This window comes from Rhinoderma darwinii, chromosome 4 (genome assembly GCF_050947455.1).
Source record: "Rhinoderma darwinii isolate aRhiDar2 chromosome 4, aRhiDar2.hap1, whole genome shotgun sequence".
Classification (NCBI taxonomy): domain Eukaryota; kingdom Metazoa; phylum Chordata; class Amphibia; order Anura; family Rhinodermatidae; genus Rhinoderma; species Rhinoderma darwinii.
The window spans coordinates 351,472,091-351,484,561 of record NC_134690.1 but is presented as its reverse complement, the minus strand read 5'-3'; the positions used below and the strand labels follow the sequence as shown (position 1 = coordinate 351,484,561).

Genomic DNA, 12,471 nt, shown 5'->3' with positions numbered 1-12,471 from the left:
CATGCTCAGCTACCGCTCTATTAAAGGTTCTTTTTGTGATCTGTGTGGGTCATAGCGGTAGGGCTCCCAGCAATACGACAGTTATGGCCTTTTCAATGCATAGGTCATAATGGTCAATTCTGGCACAACACATTTAAGCACACTGAACATCAAACCTACAGGAGGAGGTCAATAATTGTTGGATGGGGGCAGCGCCAGCCTTAGGTGTGTGCGACCTGTGTGGTGTTACAGGGCACATCACCTGTCACTGAAGGGGGCACCACTGGCTATGTATGGTATTTCCCATTGGTCCACCTATATTGGAACAGGACACTCTTGAATTTCTAATTATATCTGAAGCAGGCCGATCTTGTGCATTTTGTTAGATAGATCAATAACTGTAAAAATAGGCTCATCAATTCACTTGGAGCCAACAATTCTTCTTTCAAGCATTAGACTGGTTTTATATGGCCATAATGCGGCCATATTTTAGGGTTACGGCTGTAACACAAGGACTAACCACGTTCTTCTAAACCAAACTATGATCCCCATGAGTGACATCATAAATTACACCTGTTTTACCATTAGAACATATACTTTTTTCACACTAAGGGCCTATTCATATAATTCATAAAAACCAAAGCAAGGCCATCATTCAAAATATTACACATTTTATTACACAGTCCACTGCACACAAGCTATAGCTTCACAAATTCTAAGAGAAATAGAACTCCATTATACAATAAAATTCTTGTCGTCGCGGTCTTGTATTCTTCACCTCCCGGGAATAAAACCTAATTGAATTATATGTTAAACAATGAAAGTAGAGCAAGTACAACACATCTTTTTGGTCATAACCTGTCACATCCTGTGTATAAACCAATACTCCCTGAGTAGATATTTAACTGGATGCAGAGGAAGTATTGATATAGTAAGAGGATGACTTGAATCACAATAACAATGTGGAGGCGCTAAAGGTTTCATGATCAGTAGAAAAAAAGCAAGATGACCCTCCTGAGATATCTGTATCATATGACCCCGGGTGAGTAAGAGCTTAGGAAATTAAAAATTACACTGATCTATGAACACAACAAAATTCTCAATTTAAACTAGGGGTTACATGTGACATCTAATAGATGTCAGCGATCAGAACCCACCTCCATAAGACAAAATAGAAAACCCCAGCGAAGAGAAGGAGAGTTGATACGACCATGAAAATGTGGACACGCTCACAACTACCCCTAGGCAATTTCTAGATGATTCCCTCAATGAACTGTTATTGTGGGGGGCCCTAGTAGCAAAACGCTGTTATAGTTGGGAATTCCAGCAGTCATACTCCCAATAGTGGATCTTGAAGTGGTTGGAGCTAATTTTAGAGGACAGAATGCAGTTGAGCACGACTGACTAAGCATATAACACACCTAATAGACTACAATGGACAAATTGCTACTTGTACAGTCTCTAAAAAGATAGCAAGCAAAAAAAATACAGATATTGCATATACTGTGCTGTATTCCATAAGAACACCAATGCTTTGGTCCCCTAAGGAAATTTTCTTCAGGTTGCTGGACTCCTAGGAAAAGAAATAAAAACGTTATATTGAAAGGTCTAAAAAAACTTAAGATGGCTTTAATGAGGAGAAATATTTAGTCTGGATGACCATTTATCTATATGCTTCCCATAAGGAACTTGACCCACTGAAAATTTATTTTCAAACTCTCCTAGATCAAAAACATGAACTCGGTGTGTTGTATGTCCTTATTTATCGGATTTTTCTACCTCTTGGCAAATGTAGACGGAGTATTTTTACACCAGGAAATCGGTTACTGAGATGTAGAAGCAAAAAAAAAATTGTTGAACATGCGAGCAGCGTCAAATATACTATGCTATGTGCACTATTTTGATCAATTTGGTGCAATTTGCTACATTTTCGTAGGCTTCATAATTCATGCATTCTACAACTCTATTAATAAATCTATCTCGCTATATTTTTAATATGGCATCGTGAACGATGTTATAGGTTTCCCTCATTTACGTCCATGGGTAAAAACCTTTGCATACAAGCTTTACACTCCCTACCCATCAGAAAAAGGTATTTACAATGCAAGTGTCTATATTGATGGACAGTCCACTACACCTATTACTGTCCTATTACTCTGTGGTTTACAATCCCTTTAAATGATCAAACTTCCCTCACTTACTATAAATATGTATGAAAATATCTTTTCACCTTCAAGTGACCTTTACAAATTTACTTTTCTATCTCTGTAGATAATGGTCTTTCTTTTCTTACGATCTTACTGTGACCTCCATTTTTCTCCACCCCTTTCATTCATTGTTTCTTACAAAAGCATGTTTGCATTTTCGCCATCACAACATTTTTCCTAATTAAAACGGTTTATTACACACCTACATGATCCAAACATGCACCAAAACATCGATCTAATTTTGAAATACAATACAGTATACATCCAGGTGTTGGGAGAAATCTGGTGTTTTACCGGATGCTTCCTTCCGTGAAGTCTACGGCTCTCTTTCAGAGGACACATCACCCTCTGCTCCACTGCTTGCGCTTGGGTCATCCTTACTCCGAGGGACACTCTTCTCTCGGCTGGATTCTGAGGGTCCTTTGGCTCTTGTCTTCTCTTTTCTTTGTTGCTGTTTTTCAAGCTTTGAAAGCTGTTTGAAAGTAAAGTAATATACACCAAATGAAGAATGCACCCAAGTGAAAACTATGCACAAAGTGAGAGGCCATAGGGTTGGACTGGAAATGAAACTCAACCTGGCACACAAACCATAACAGCCCGCAAACATATCAGTCAGGCCTGGAGAAGCCAGCGACTAAAAGTTATATAAATTACAGAATTTTGGTTACTGGGCTTATAAATATATATGCTATTTTCAAGTTTTGGGCGGATGCCCTCACTTAACCAAACTTGTAAGTTTTATACTTATTTCTAACCATCCTGATAATCCCATGGATAATGGCCTGCTATCCTCAAGAAGTAGTCATGTAGGACCGTTTTCCCAGGATTTCCCCTTTAAAATGTTATGCTATGAGCTGGGTAGTAATTGAATATTGCCAACAACAGTAGCAACAATGGGGCACACGCATTAAAGCTGCTAAGCATTTAGTCATATAGTCTGTTTCGTTCATAGACTTGGTGATATTTAATCTAGTGATTTATTTATTAATAAAGTTACTTATCCTAATTACTATATTTGGGTGCGTAGACCTTCTTGAGTAATTGGCAGTCTGTAAATTGGAAGGTATACATGCATTATATTACTGATGATCATATATAGGTCTTGTGTGTATTAAAGCCCAGAGCTGCATTTACAATTCTGCTGATTTGGCTTAATATCTGCATAGAGCTTGCTTTGGTGATTTGTATTCTGGGAAGTGTTACCTTCACACCTGGCACTGTAGAGTAAACTGATTTAGGTTAAACTAACTGTCCTACTCCATTATAGGAGTTCAGCTAAACTGTTAACGGTGTGTCTGATGACAAGCTTTCTGACTGTTTCCAGTGATTGTGACTATAGCTCTGGGATATAATTTAGGATGTAGCTCAGGTTCAATAAGTATATTAAGATAATTAAAGCAACATTAGGCTAATATACCAGTTTAATAATAAAGTGACTGGGTTGCTAAATCCCTAAATCATTCACAGTCCCCTCAGATAAAGCTCAACTTTACTTAGGCTATGCTCAAACTCTGTTTTGCCGTTCCATTGTTCTTATCCGACAGAGTAGCAGAACAAGGGAATAACGGAACCAACAGTTCCGTTGCACAACGGACACCGCCGGTTGCCGACAGAATCTATGGACTTTAATGGGTTCTGTCGGCGTTCTCTCAGGGTGTCCGTGATTTAACCGTAAACAATAGAGCAGCATTCTGCGCTATTGTCTCCGGTAAACCCTGCCGTAACTGCGACGGAGGCCCCTAACGGAGCCTCCAATGCAGGTGTGAACATAGCCTTATCTGTATGATATCTAAAATAGTACTAGCGCAAGCAGTTAACTTGGTGCAATGTTTTTGGGCTCTCTTTTCCCAGTTTTTATACTTGTCCTCAAGTGTGTTAGAAAAGCACAATCTTCCAAACCCATCACCATTTAATATGTACAGTACATCTTAACAGTGACTTTAAATAATATATGATAAGTAATGCCAGGAATCTAACTAGGAGCGTACATTATGTATCCTTGTAGTTTAGCTGCCGACCAATGTCCTTTTTTGCTCATCATATACTCTTGTACTTTAATCAATTTTTAACATGCATTTCCGCTTCCCTACTCCCACATAATCAAGAGCCGGAATTAAATGTACAGATGCAGTCTGAATCTCCCATACAAATGGGAATTTAGTGCCAGTAATTGTGCTTCTCCATGTGTAAAAATAAGATATTTAACCTGTTCACCGTACCAACAGTGAATATACGATCTAAATACATATAATGTGAAAATAACAGCAAAACTATTCTCTGTCAGCACATTAAAAGTTAGAAGCAAAGAAGAGTAAAGTATGCAGTACTTAGTCTAATGTATTATTCTCCTGTATTCCTGAAACTGCTGGCCCTCCATAATAATTTTTGTTACTCTCAAACTACACACAGAATTAATGTAATCGGAATCCATGACAATCTAATATGTAGGGGGCATGCCAACTGTCCCCTGATGGCAAATGTCAAAGGTTTCCACCAATATTAACCTAATGTGTATGGCCAGTATGGAATCCAACATACTCTATCCTTTTTTCTGCTAGGAGATAAGCCGTTGTCAGAAGCGTCTTACTCTCCCTAATAAAATAACATGCACGCTTACCCAAGCTAAGCAGGCATGTGTATTGCGGTTTTTGAGCAGGTTTCCATTTTTCTGATGGGACTATTACATTATGCTACCGAAAAACTTTCATGCCTTGACGCCACTGTAAACAGGCATGAAGGCATCAAAGGCAATGAAACTTTTATCTTGAACGGTTAGTTTTTTATTGGCTTAAAAACTCATTTATACTGTAAAGTACAATATAAACAGCTAATGCGAAAGAAACGTTGTCAACAATCTTTTCGAAACAGTGCTGTAAAAAAATGAAAGCTTGACATACATCATGGAGAGAGCAAAGAATTAACAAGAAGGTCCTTCATTAAAAGCAGTGTGAGATACATCAGGAGCTAATGCATGAATAGGACAATCTAAATATTTAACTGGCCTGGTAAAAATGTCTTTCTATATTTATATATTTTTCCCAATCAAAAGTTTTTCCACTTTATGGTTACATTAGCAGAAGCTTAAAGTGAGGCCTTCTGCGTAGTCTAGGAGCCGTTTTCCAGATGAGATGTAAAATAGTTGGGCTGATCAAAATATAGACCTGAAATTGTAAAGGACGGGCCGTTATACCAATTATTTGTAGATCTTGTTGTACAGGGTGGGCCATTTATATGGATACACCTAAATAAAATGGGAATGGTTGGTGATATTAACTTCCTGTTTGTGGCACATTAGTATATGGGAGGGGGAAAACTTTTCAAGCTGGGTGTTGACCATGGTGGCCATTTTGAAGTTGGCCATTTTGTATCCAACTTTAGTTTTTTCAATGGTAAGAGGGTCATGTGACACATCAAACTTATCGAGAATTTCACAAGAAAAACAATGGTGTGCTTGGTTTTAACATTACTTTATTCTTTCATGAGTTATTTACAAGTTTCTGACCACTTATAAAATGTGTTAAAAGTGCTGCCCATTGTGTTGGATTGTCAATGCAACCCTCTTCTCCCACTCTTCACACACTGATAGCAACACCGCAGAAGAAATGCTAGCACAGGCTTCCAGTATCCGTAGTTTCAGTTGCTGCACATCTCATATCTTCACAGCATAGACAATTGCCTTCAGATGACCCCAAAGATAAAAGTCTAAGGGGGTCAGATCGGAAGGCATTTCTTCTGCGCTGTTGCTATCAGTGTGTGAAGAGTGGGAGAAGAGGGTTGCATTGACAATCCAACACAATGGGCAGAACTTTGAAAACATTTTATAAGTGGTCAGAAACTTGTAAATAACTCATGAAAGAAGAAAGTAACGTTAAAACCAAGCACACCATTGTTTTTCTTGTGAAATTCTCGATAAGTTTGATGTGTCACATGACCCTCTTCCCATTGAAAAAACTAAAGTTGGATACAAAATGGCTGACTCCAAAATGACCACCATGGTCAACAACCAACTTGAAAAGTTTCCCCCCTCCCATATACTAATGTGCCACAAACAGGAAGTTAATATCACCTACCATTCCCATTTTATTTAGGTGTATCCATATAAATGGCCCACCCTGTACATTACTTTTATGTTAGTACTTTAGTATTCTTATGTACTTGTAGTCAATGATCATGTCATTCTAAAAATGTGCAACTCCATACAAAATATAAAAAGTCAGTAAGACGTTATATTCCACCCCACAACATCGTTCTTATCTGGGGTCCATCAACATGGAGATCTCCCGGACTGAGGGTTACATGGTCTTAAGGATACAGGGCAGGAAAACTACTAAAACCCCCTGTCATGGGACCAGTAACATTTCAGAGGGTGGGGATTGATCGGAATTTTCACTTTAAGCTTCCATGAACCTTGAATTATTTTGCTTCTAAGAGTTAATTTATTTGTCTAGGTAAAGCAATACTTCCAAGAAATGCTTTCTAACAGTTTAGCACTTACTAAAAATAAGCATCCTTCATCAATAATACATCTAAAATGCGTTCAATGGTAAACGTAAAGAACAATATATGCGCAGTTTACTTCGATCCAAACAGAAAAAATACCTTCTGTGTTATCCCTGTAACTAGGGCACTACAGTACAAATCTCCATCATGTTGAAAGGTGTGCCTGAACGAGCATAATAAAAAAGGCAGCCTGGAAACAATGAGACACTAAAACGGCTCAATCAATTATATGCGGAAATACATGTTGTACGGCATAAAAGATGTTAGGCTGCCTTAATGCATTATTATAACACATGCCGATTCTTTCTGGTAATTTGTTACGCACTTTACAACAGTGTAGTTGTTGAAATATTTACGTTTCCTCTAAAATAGACGTAAAATATACGCAAGCCTGAAACTGGGACTGCAAAAGTTTTAAAGCTTACATAAAAACTAATTTTAGACTAGACAACAGCATAAGCAGCATTACACAGAGCATTATGAATATGAAATCTTATAGATTTAATCAGAAACTGAACTGAATTCTGAAACACAGTAAGCAAAGGAATATTGCTAGTAAGCAATATTAAGCAAAGGAATATTACTAGGGTATGCCATCACTATCGGATCGACCCTTTAATTGGTCTAGGCTGTAGTTCTCTGCTCAACGCATAGTTGGAATCAGAGCTGAGCAGAGAAAAAGCCTAAGAGGCTGCAGTCCCTTTGTTCTTGGGATCTTTGGTGGACTCAGCATCTCTCTGGTGGATCTGGCATTAATTTCAATGAGCATCGCGTAATACTACATTTATCCTCAGGAAGCGCTGCAGGGGAAAAGAGCACTTGCCACCGGGTTGATTCCCCTACAGATCACAACTTGAAGCTTTTTTTTACGGATCGGTTTACCGGATCCGTCAAAAAACGGACTCTTTTCTTTCCGTTTGGGTCAGTTCGTCATCAGTTATACTCTGCTTTTAACAGATCCGATTTGATCTTTGCATCTTTCTTGCTTTCATTTTTAGTCTGCGCATGTGCAGAAAAATAACGCATCCGTTAAACGTAATGCAAAACTGATACAAACGGATGGCATATTGTAGCCGTCATCCATTGACTTCAATGTTAAAAAAAAATTGAAAGGTCCTTTCCATCAAAAATTACAGAAACCTGACGGTAACAATAGCGCAGCAGACTACGCTATTGCTTCAGTAAAAAAAAACGGACGGAACGGAGCCTAAGGTTTCATTCACATCTGCGTCAGGACTCATGGGTTCCGTCAGAGCTTTCCATGAGGGTAACCAGCCTTACTGAGCACAACTGATACAAAAACAAAACTTCCGTTCTTGTGGTCCTCTGACGTATCCGCTAGAACGAAAGGCACAACGCAGATGTGAACGAAGCTTAACAAACAAGATATGTAACAAGAGTTATGTTGCAACTGCTTTACACTATGCAGCAGTTTTCAGGGGGAGAAAACTGATGACATAATCCCTTTAAGGCTATGTTCACACGGAGTATTTTGGGGGAGGAATATCTGCCTCAAAATTCCGTTTGGAACTTTGAGGCAGATTTTCCTCTCCCTGCACGACGATTTTCGCGCCGTTTTTCGCCCGCGGCCATTGAGCGCCGCGGGCATAAAACAGCACGAAATACGCTTTCTCTGCCTCCCATTGAAGTCAATGGGAGGTCAGAGGCGGAAGCGCCCGAAGATAGGGCATGTCGCTTCTTTTTCCCGCGAGGCAGTTTTACTGCTCGCGGGAAAAAGACGCCGACGCCTCCCATTGAAATCAATGGAAGGCGTTCTCGGGCCGTTTTTGCCGAGCTTTGCGACGCGGTTTCCGCGTCGAAAAAGTCGGCAAAATACTCCGTGTGAACATAGCCTAAATGTATCAGAACTCTATCGTGAATGGCAATGTCATGTAAACCACCCAATCATCTATCTGCAGGATTATGTAATATTCAGTTTCTGCCCAGAAAATAGATTTTGAGTGAAATTCTTTATACTCTATTCAAAATCATTTTCCAGTTTAGATGTTATGTTGTCTAGGTTGAATTAGTACTGGTCATTTTACGAAGCAATTGGAATGGTCTGTGCCTTTGATTCAAAGGTTTAGACTGACTTGGACTCTGGCTTATGTCACTGTTTTACAAGTGTTTATAATATGATCATTTTGTACATGACAAACATATTACTAATGTAAACCTCATCTATAATGTATATGTAAGACTGTTCTTGCTTACATATATATCTCCACTGCTAATGATATAATGTAAAGCAGAAGTTCTTCAAGGCAGCTATGGTGTTTCTATACAAGTACATGAAATCATTTTCTTTCTTAGCACAATCCCTGTCATTTAACAAAGTGACGGTTAAAAATTCTGAGGGAATCTGCAGGCTACTGGAAATACTGTACAACCCTTTTGAGAACAACTGTTGCTAGCTAGTGGTCGAACATTGTTTACCTTATTCATTAGAGAGATACACTTAATGGGATACCCACAGTGGCGGATTAAGTAGACCATGGGCCCTGGGCTGTTACCCATAGTTGGGCCCCCCTTCTCCACCGCCGCCCTGTAACTATTGTTAACACTTCCTTTTTGTCCAGACATTAACAAATTGGTGTTACTACTCCCCTTGTCAAAAGGCTGTGTCCCCACATACTGACAGTCTCCAACCATCGCTGACAGTATCGCACCGTGTAGGGACACATTCTCCTGACAAGGGGAATAGTAACACTTATTTGTCTATCAGTCCTGGACTGCACAAAGACTTTGTGAAATACAAGGATTTCCTATAATAAACATGTCAGAAGAGATGACAGATTGTCTATAAACCTAGTGACTCACAGGTGACGACGTAGTTTTTTTCCTCTTTTCTTCTCCATCCAGTCCAGACTTCATGACGACTTTTCCCGGCCATGACCCATTTCTGCAGAATTTGCCACTAAGATGTCTTTGGCTCCTCACTTTTCCAACATTTCCACACCTATAAACAAAGATAATATTATCATGGTGCCACACACTGTGCCCCTAAATATAATAGCACCAAACACTGTGCCCCTGAATAAAATAGTACAAACACTGTGCCCCTAAATATTATAGCACCATAGACTGCGCCCCTGAATATAATTGTGTCAAACACTGTAGATAGCACCACACACAGCCCCTTGTAAATAGCGCTACACAGTCCTCCCCCTCTGTAAATAGCGTCACATAGCCCTCCCCCTCTTGTATATAGTGCTACACAGCAATCCCCCTTAGATATAGTGATACACAGCACTCCCTTCTATATAGTGCTATACAACAATCCCCCCTCGTATATAGTGCTACACAGCGTCTCCCCCCTTGGACCTGCAGCTCTTGTAATTGCTCAGTATAATGTCCCCCGTAGCTGCCCCCACAGTATATTGCCACCCATAGCTGCCCCCACAGTATAATGCCCTTCATAGCTGCCTCTACACAGTATAATGCCCCCATAGCTGCGACACAGTATAATGCCCCCATAGCCGCGACACAGTATAATGCCCCCATAGCCGCGACACAGTATAATGCCTCCATAGCTGCTACACAGTATAATGCCTCCATAGCTGCGACACAGTATATTGCCTCCATAGCTGCGACACAGTATAATGCCCCCATAGCTGCGACACAGTATAATGCCCCCATAGCTGACACAGTATAATGCCCCATAGCTGACACAGTATAATGCCCCATAGCGGACACAGTATAATGCCCCCATAGCTGAAACAGTATAATGCCCCATAGCTGCGACACAGTATAATGCCCCCATAGCTGACACAGTATAATGCCCCCATAGCTGACACAGTATAATGCCCCATAGCGGACACAGTATAATGCCCCCATAGCTGACACAGTATAATGCCCCATAGCTGCGACACAGTATAATGCCTCCATAGCTGCGACACAGTATAATGCCTCCATAGCTGACACAGTATAATGCCCCATAGCTGACACAGCATAATGCCCCATAGCTGACACAGCATAATGCCCCATAGCTGACACAGCATAATGCCCCATAGCTGACACAGCATAATGCCCCAAAGCTGACACAGCATAATGCCCCATAGCGGACACAGTATAATGCCCCATAGCTGACACAGTATAATGCCCCATAGCGGACACAGTATAATGCCCCATAGCTGACACAGTATAATGCCCCATAGCTGACACAGTATAATGCCCCATAGCCGACACAGTATAATGCCCCATAGCTGACACAGTATAATGCCCCATAGCTGACACAGTATAATGCCCCATAGCTGACACAGTAGAATGCCCCATAGCTGACACAGTATAATGCCCCATAGCTGACACAGTATAATGCCCCATAGTCGACACAGCATAATGCCCCATAGCCGACACAGTATAATGCCCCATATGTACGTACCTAATAAATAAAAAAAACATAATTGCTTACCTATCCCGGTTCCCACGACGGTGGGGGATGCGATGCTTCTCCTCCTCTGCACTGTGCTGTGAGTGACTCCGTGCAGGCAGGCGCGATGACGTCACTACATCGCGCCTGCCTGCACCGAGCCGCTCATGGCAGAGTGAATGCTGGAGCGAGGCAGACTCAGATTCAGTTGGAAGCGGGCAGCGCGGCAGCTAGCAGCGCTGCATAGTTTTTTAAGATAGTGTGCGGTTCGGGCTGCGATGGGCCCCCTGGCAGCCTCGGGCCCCGGGCGACCGCCCGAAACGCCCATATTATAATCCGCCATTGGATACCCACATTGCTTTTTGACTGGCTTAAAATTTGATCACAGGGTTCCAATAGTCTGCAAGGCTAAAAGAATGAATGTACAGATCGAGGTAGCTGCCCCTTTAAAACACAGATAAATGATCGGTGGATTGAAAAATCTAGGCCTAGGATCTGATAGACATTTCCATCTTGACAATCCCTGATGCTGGCCAGGAGAAAGCACATCCCCTAAGGAACGAGGAAAATCATTGTTGCCTACAAACAGCTATTACAGTAGACAGCAATGCTTATTGTCAATTTAAATTAAAGTGGCATTCACAGATTGTGCCACCAATAACAATGATTTTAATGGTGGTGCGATCGATCATGATCGACAGTAAACAATATTTTTCTCTTTATTCTTTTTCTTAACCCCTTTACGATGAAGGACGGATATATCCTTCCTATGCAGGAGCTAGTTCCCGCATAAGGACGGATATATACTTTACGGACGTGATCAGCGGCAAGAGCACGGCTGTTATACACAGCCTGGCTCCTGCCCCAACTGCCGGAATCAAAGCGCTCTCCGATTCCAGCAGTTTAATCGATTAGATGCCGCTGTCAATAGTGACAGCGGATTCTAATGTGTTTTACAGAGGGCGGGAGCTCCCTCTGTCACCCCATCGGCGCCCCGCAAAGAAATTGCGGGGCGCCGTTGGGTTTCCATGGACAAAGGCCCTCAGGTCTGTCTTCATCAACTGCCTATTCGGATATACCAGAGGCATGGCCTAATAGATTGCCTGTCAGTTTTACACTGACAGGCAATAATGCTTTGGTATACCAAAGCATTATATCTGTGATCTAAAGATCACAAAGTGAAGTCCCCTAGTTGGACAAAAAAATAAATAAATCGTTAAATAAAGTTTATGGAAAAAATAATTACAGTAAAAATAAAACCAAACCACTTTTTTTCCCCAAAAAGTGGATTTAGTAAGTGTCAAAACAAATAACACACACACACACACACACACACACACACACACACACACACACACACACACACACACACACACACACACATATGGTATCTCCGCAATCGTAACGACTCGAACA

The 12,471-nt window shown here is 40.9% G+C and overlaps 1 protein-coding gene across 3 annotated transcripts in view; it reads right to left on the bottom strand.

The window, feature by feature from the left end:
- Positions 1-633: 633 nt before the first annotated feature.
- Positions 634-12,471, bottom strand: part of DTD1 (D-aminoacyl-tRNA deacylase 1) — a 130,948-nt gene continuing 119,110 nt past the window's right edge. The window contains exons 5-6 of one of the 3 annotated variants that reach the window (XM_075864493.1): positions 2,481-2,658; positions 634-1,552 (exon numbers count right to left, since the gene is read on the bottom strand). In XM_075864493.1, the coding sequence (XP_075720608.1) occupies positions 2,503-2,658 (156 nt within the window). In that variant the 3' untranslated portion in view covers positions 634-1,552; positions 2,481-2,502. Of the gene's footprint in view, positions 1,553-2,480; positions 2,659-9,506; positions 9,646-12,471 lie in introns of those variants that run through there. The other 2 variants (XR_012883601.1, XR_012883600.1) reach the window with 2 other exon arrangements.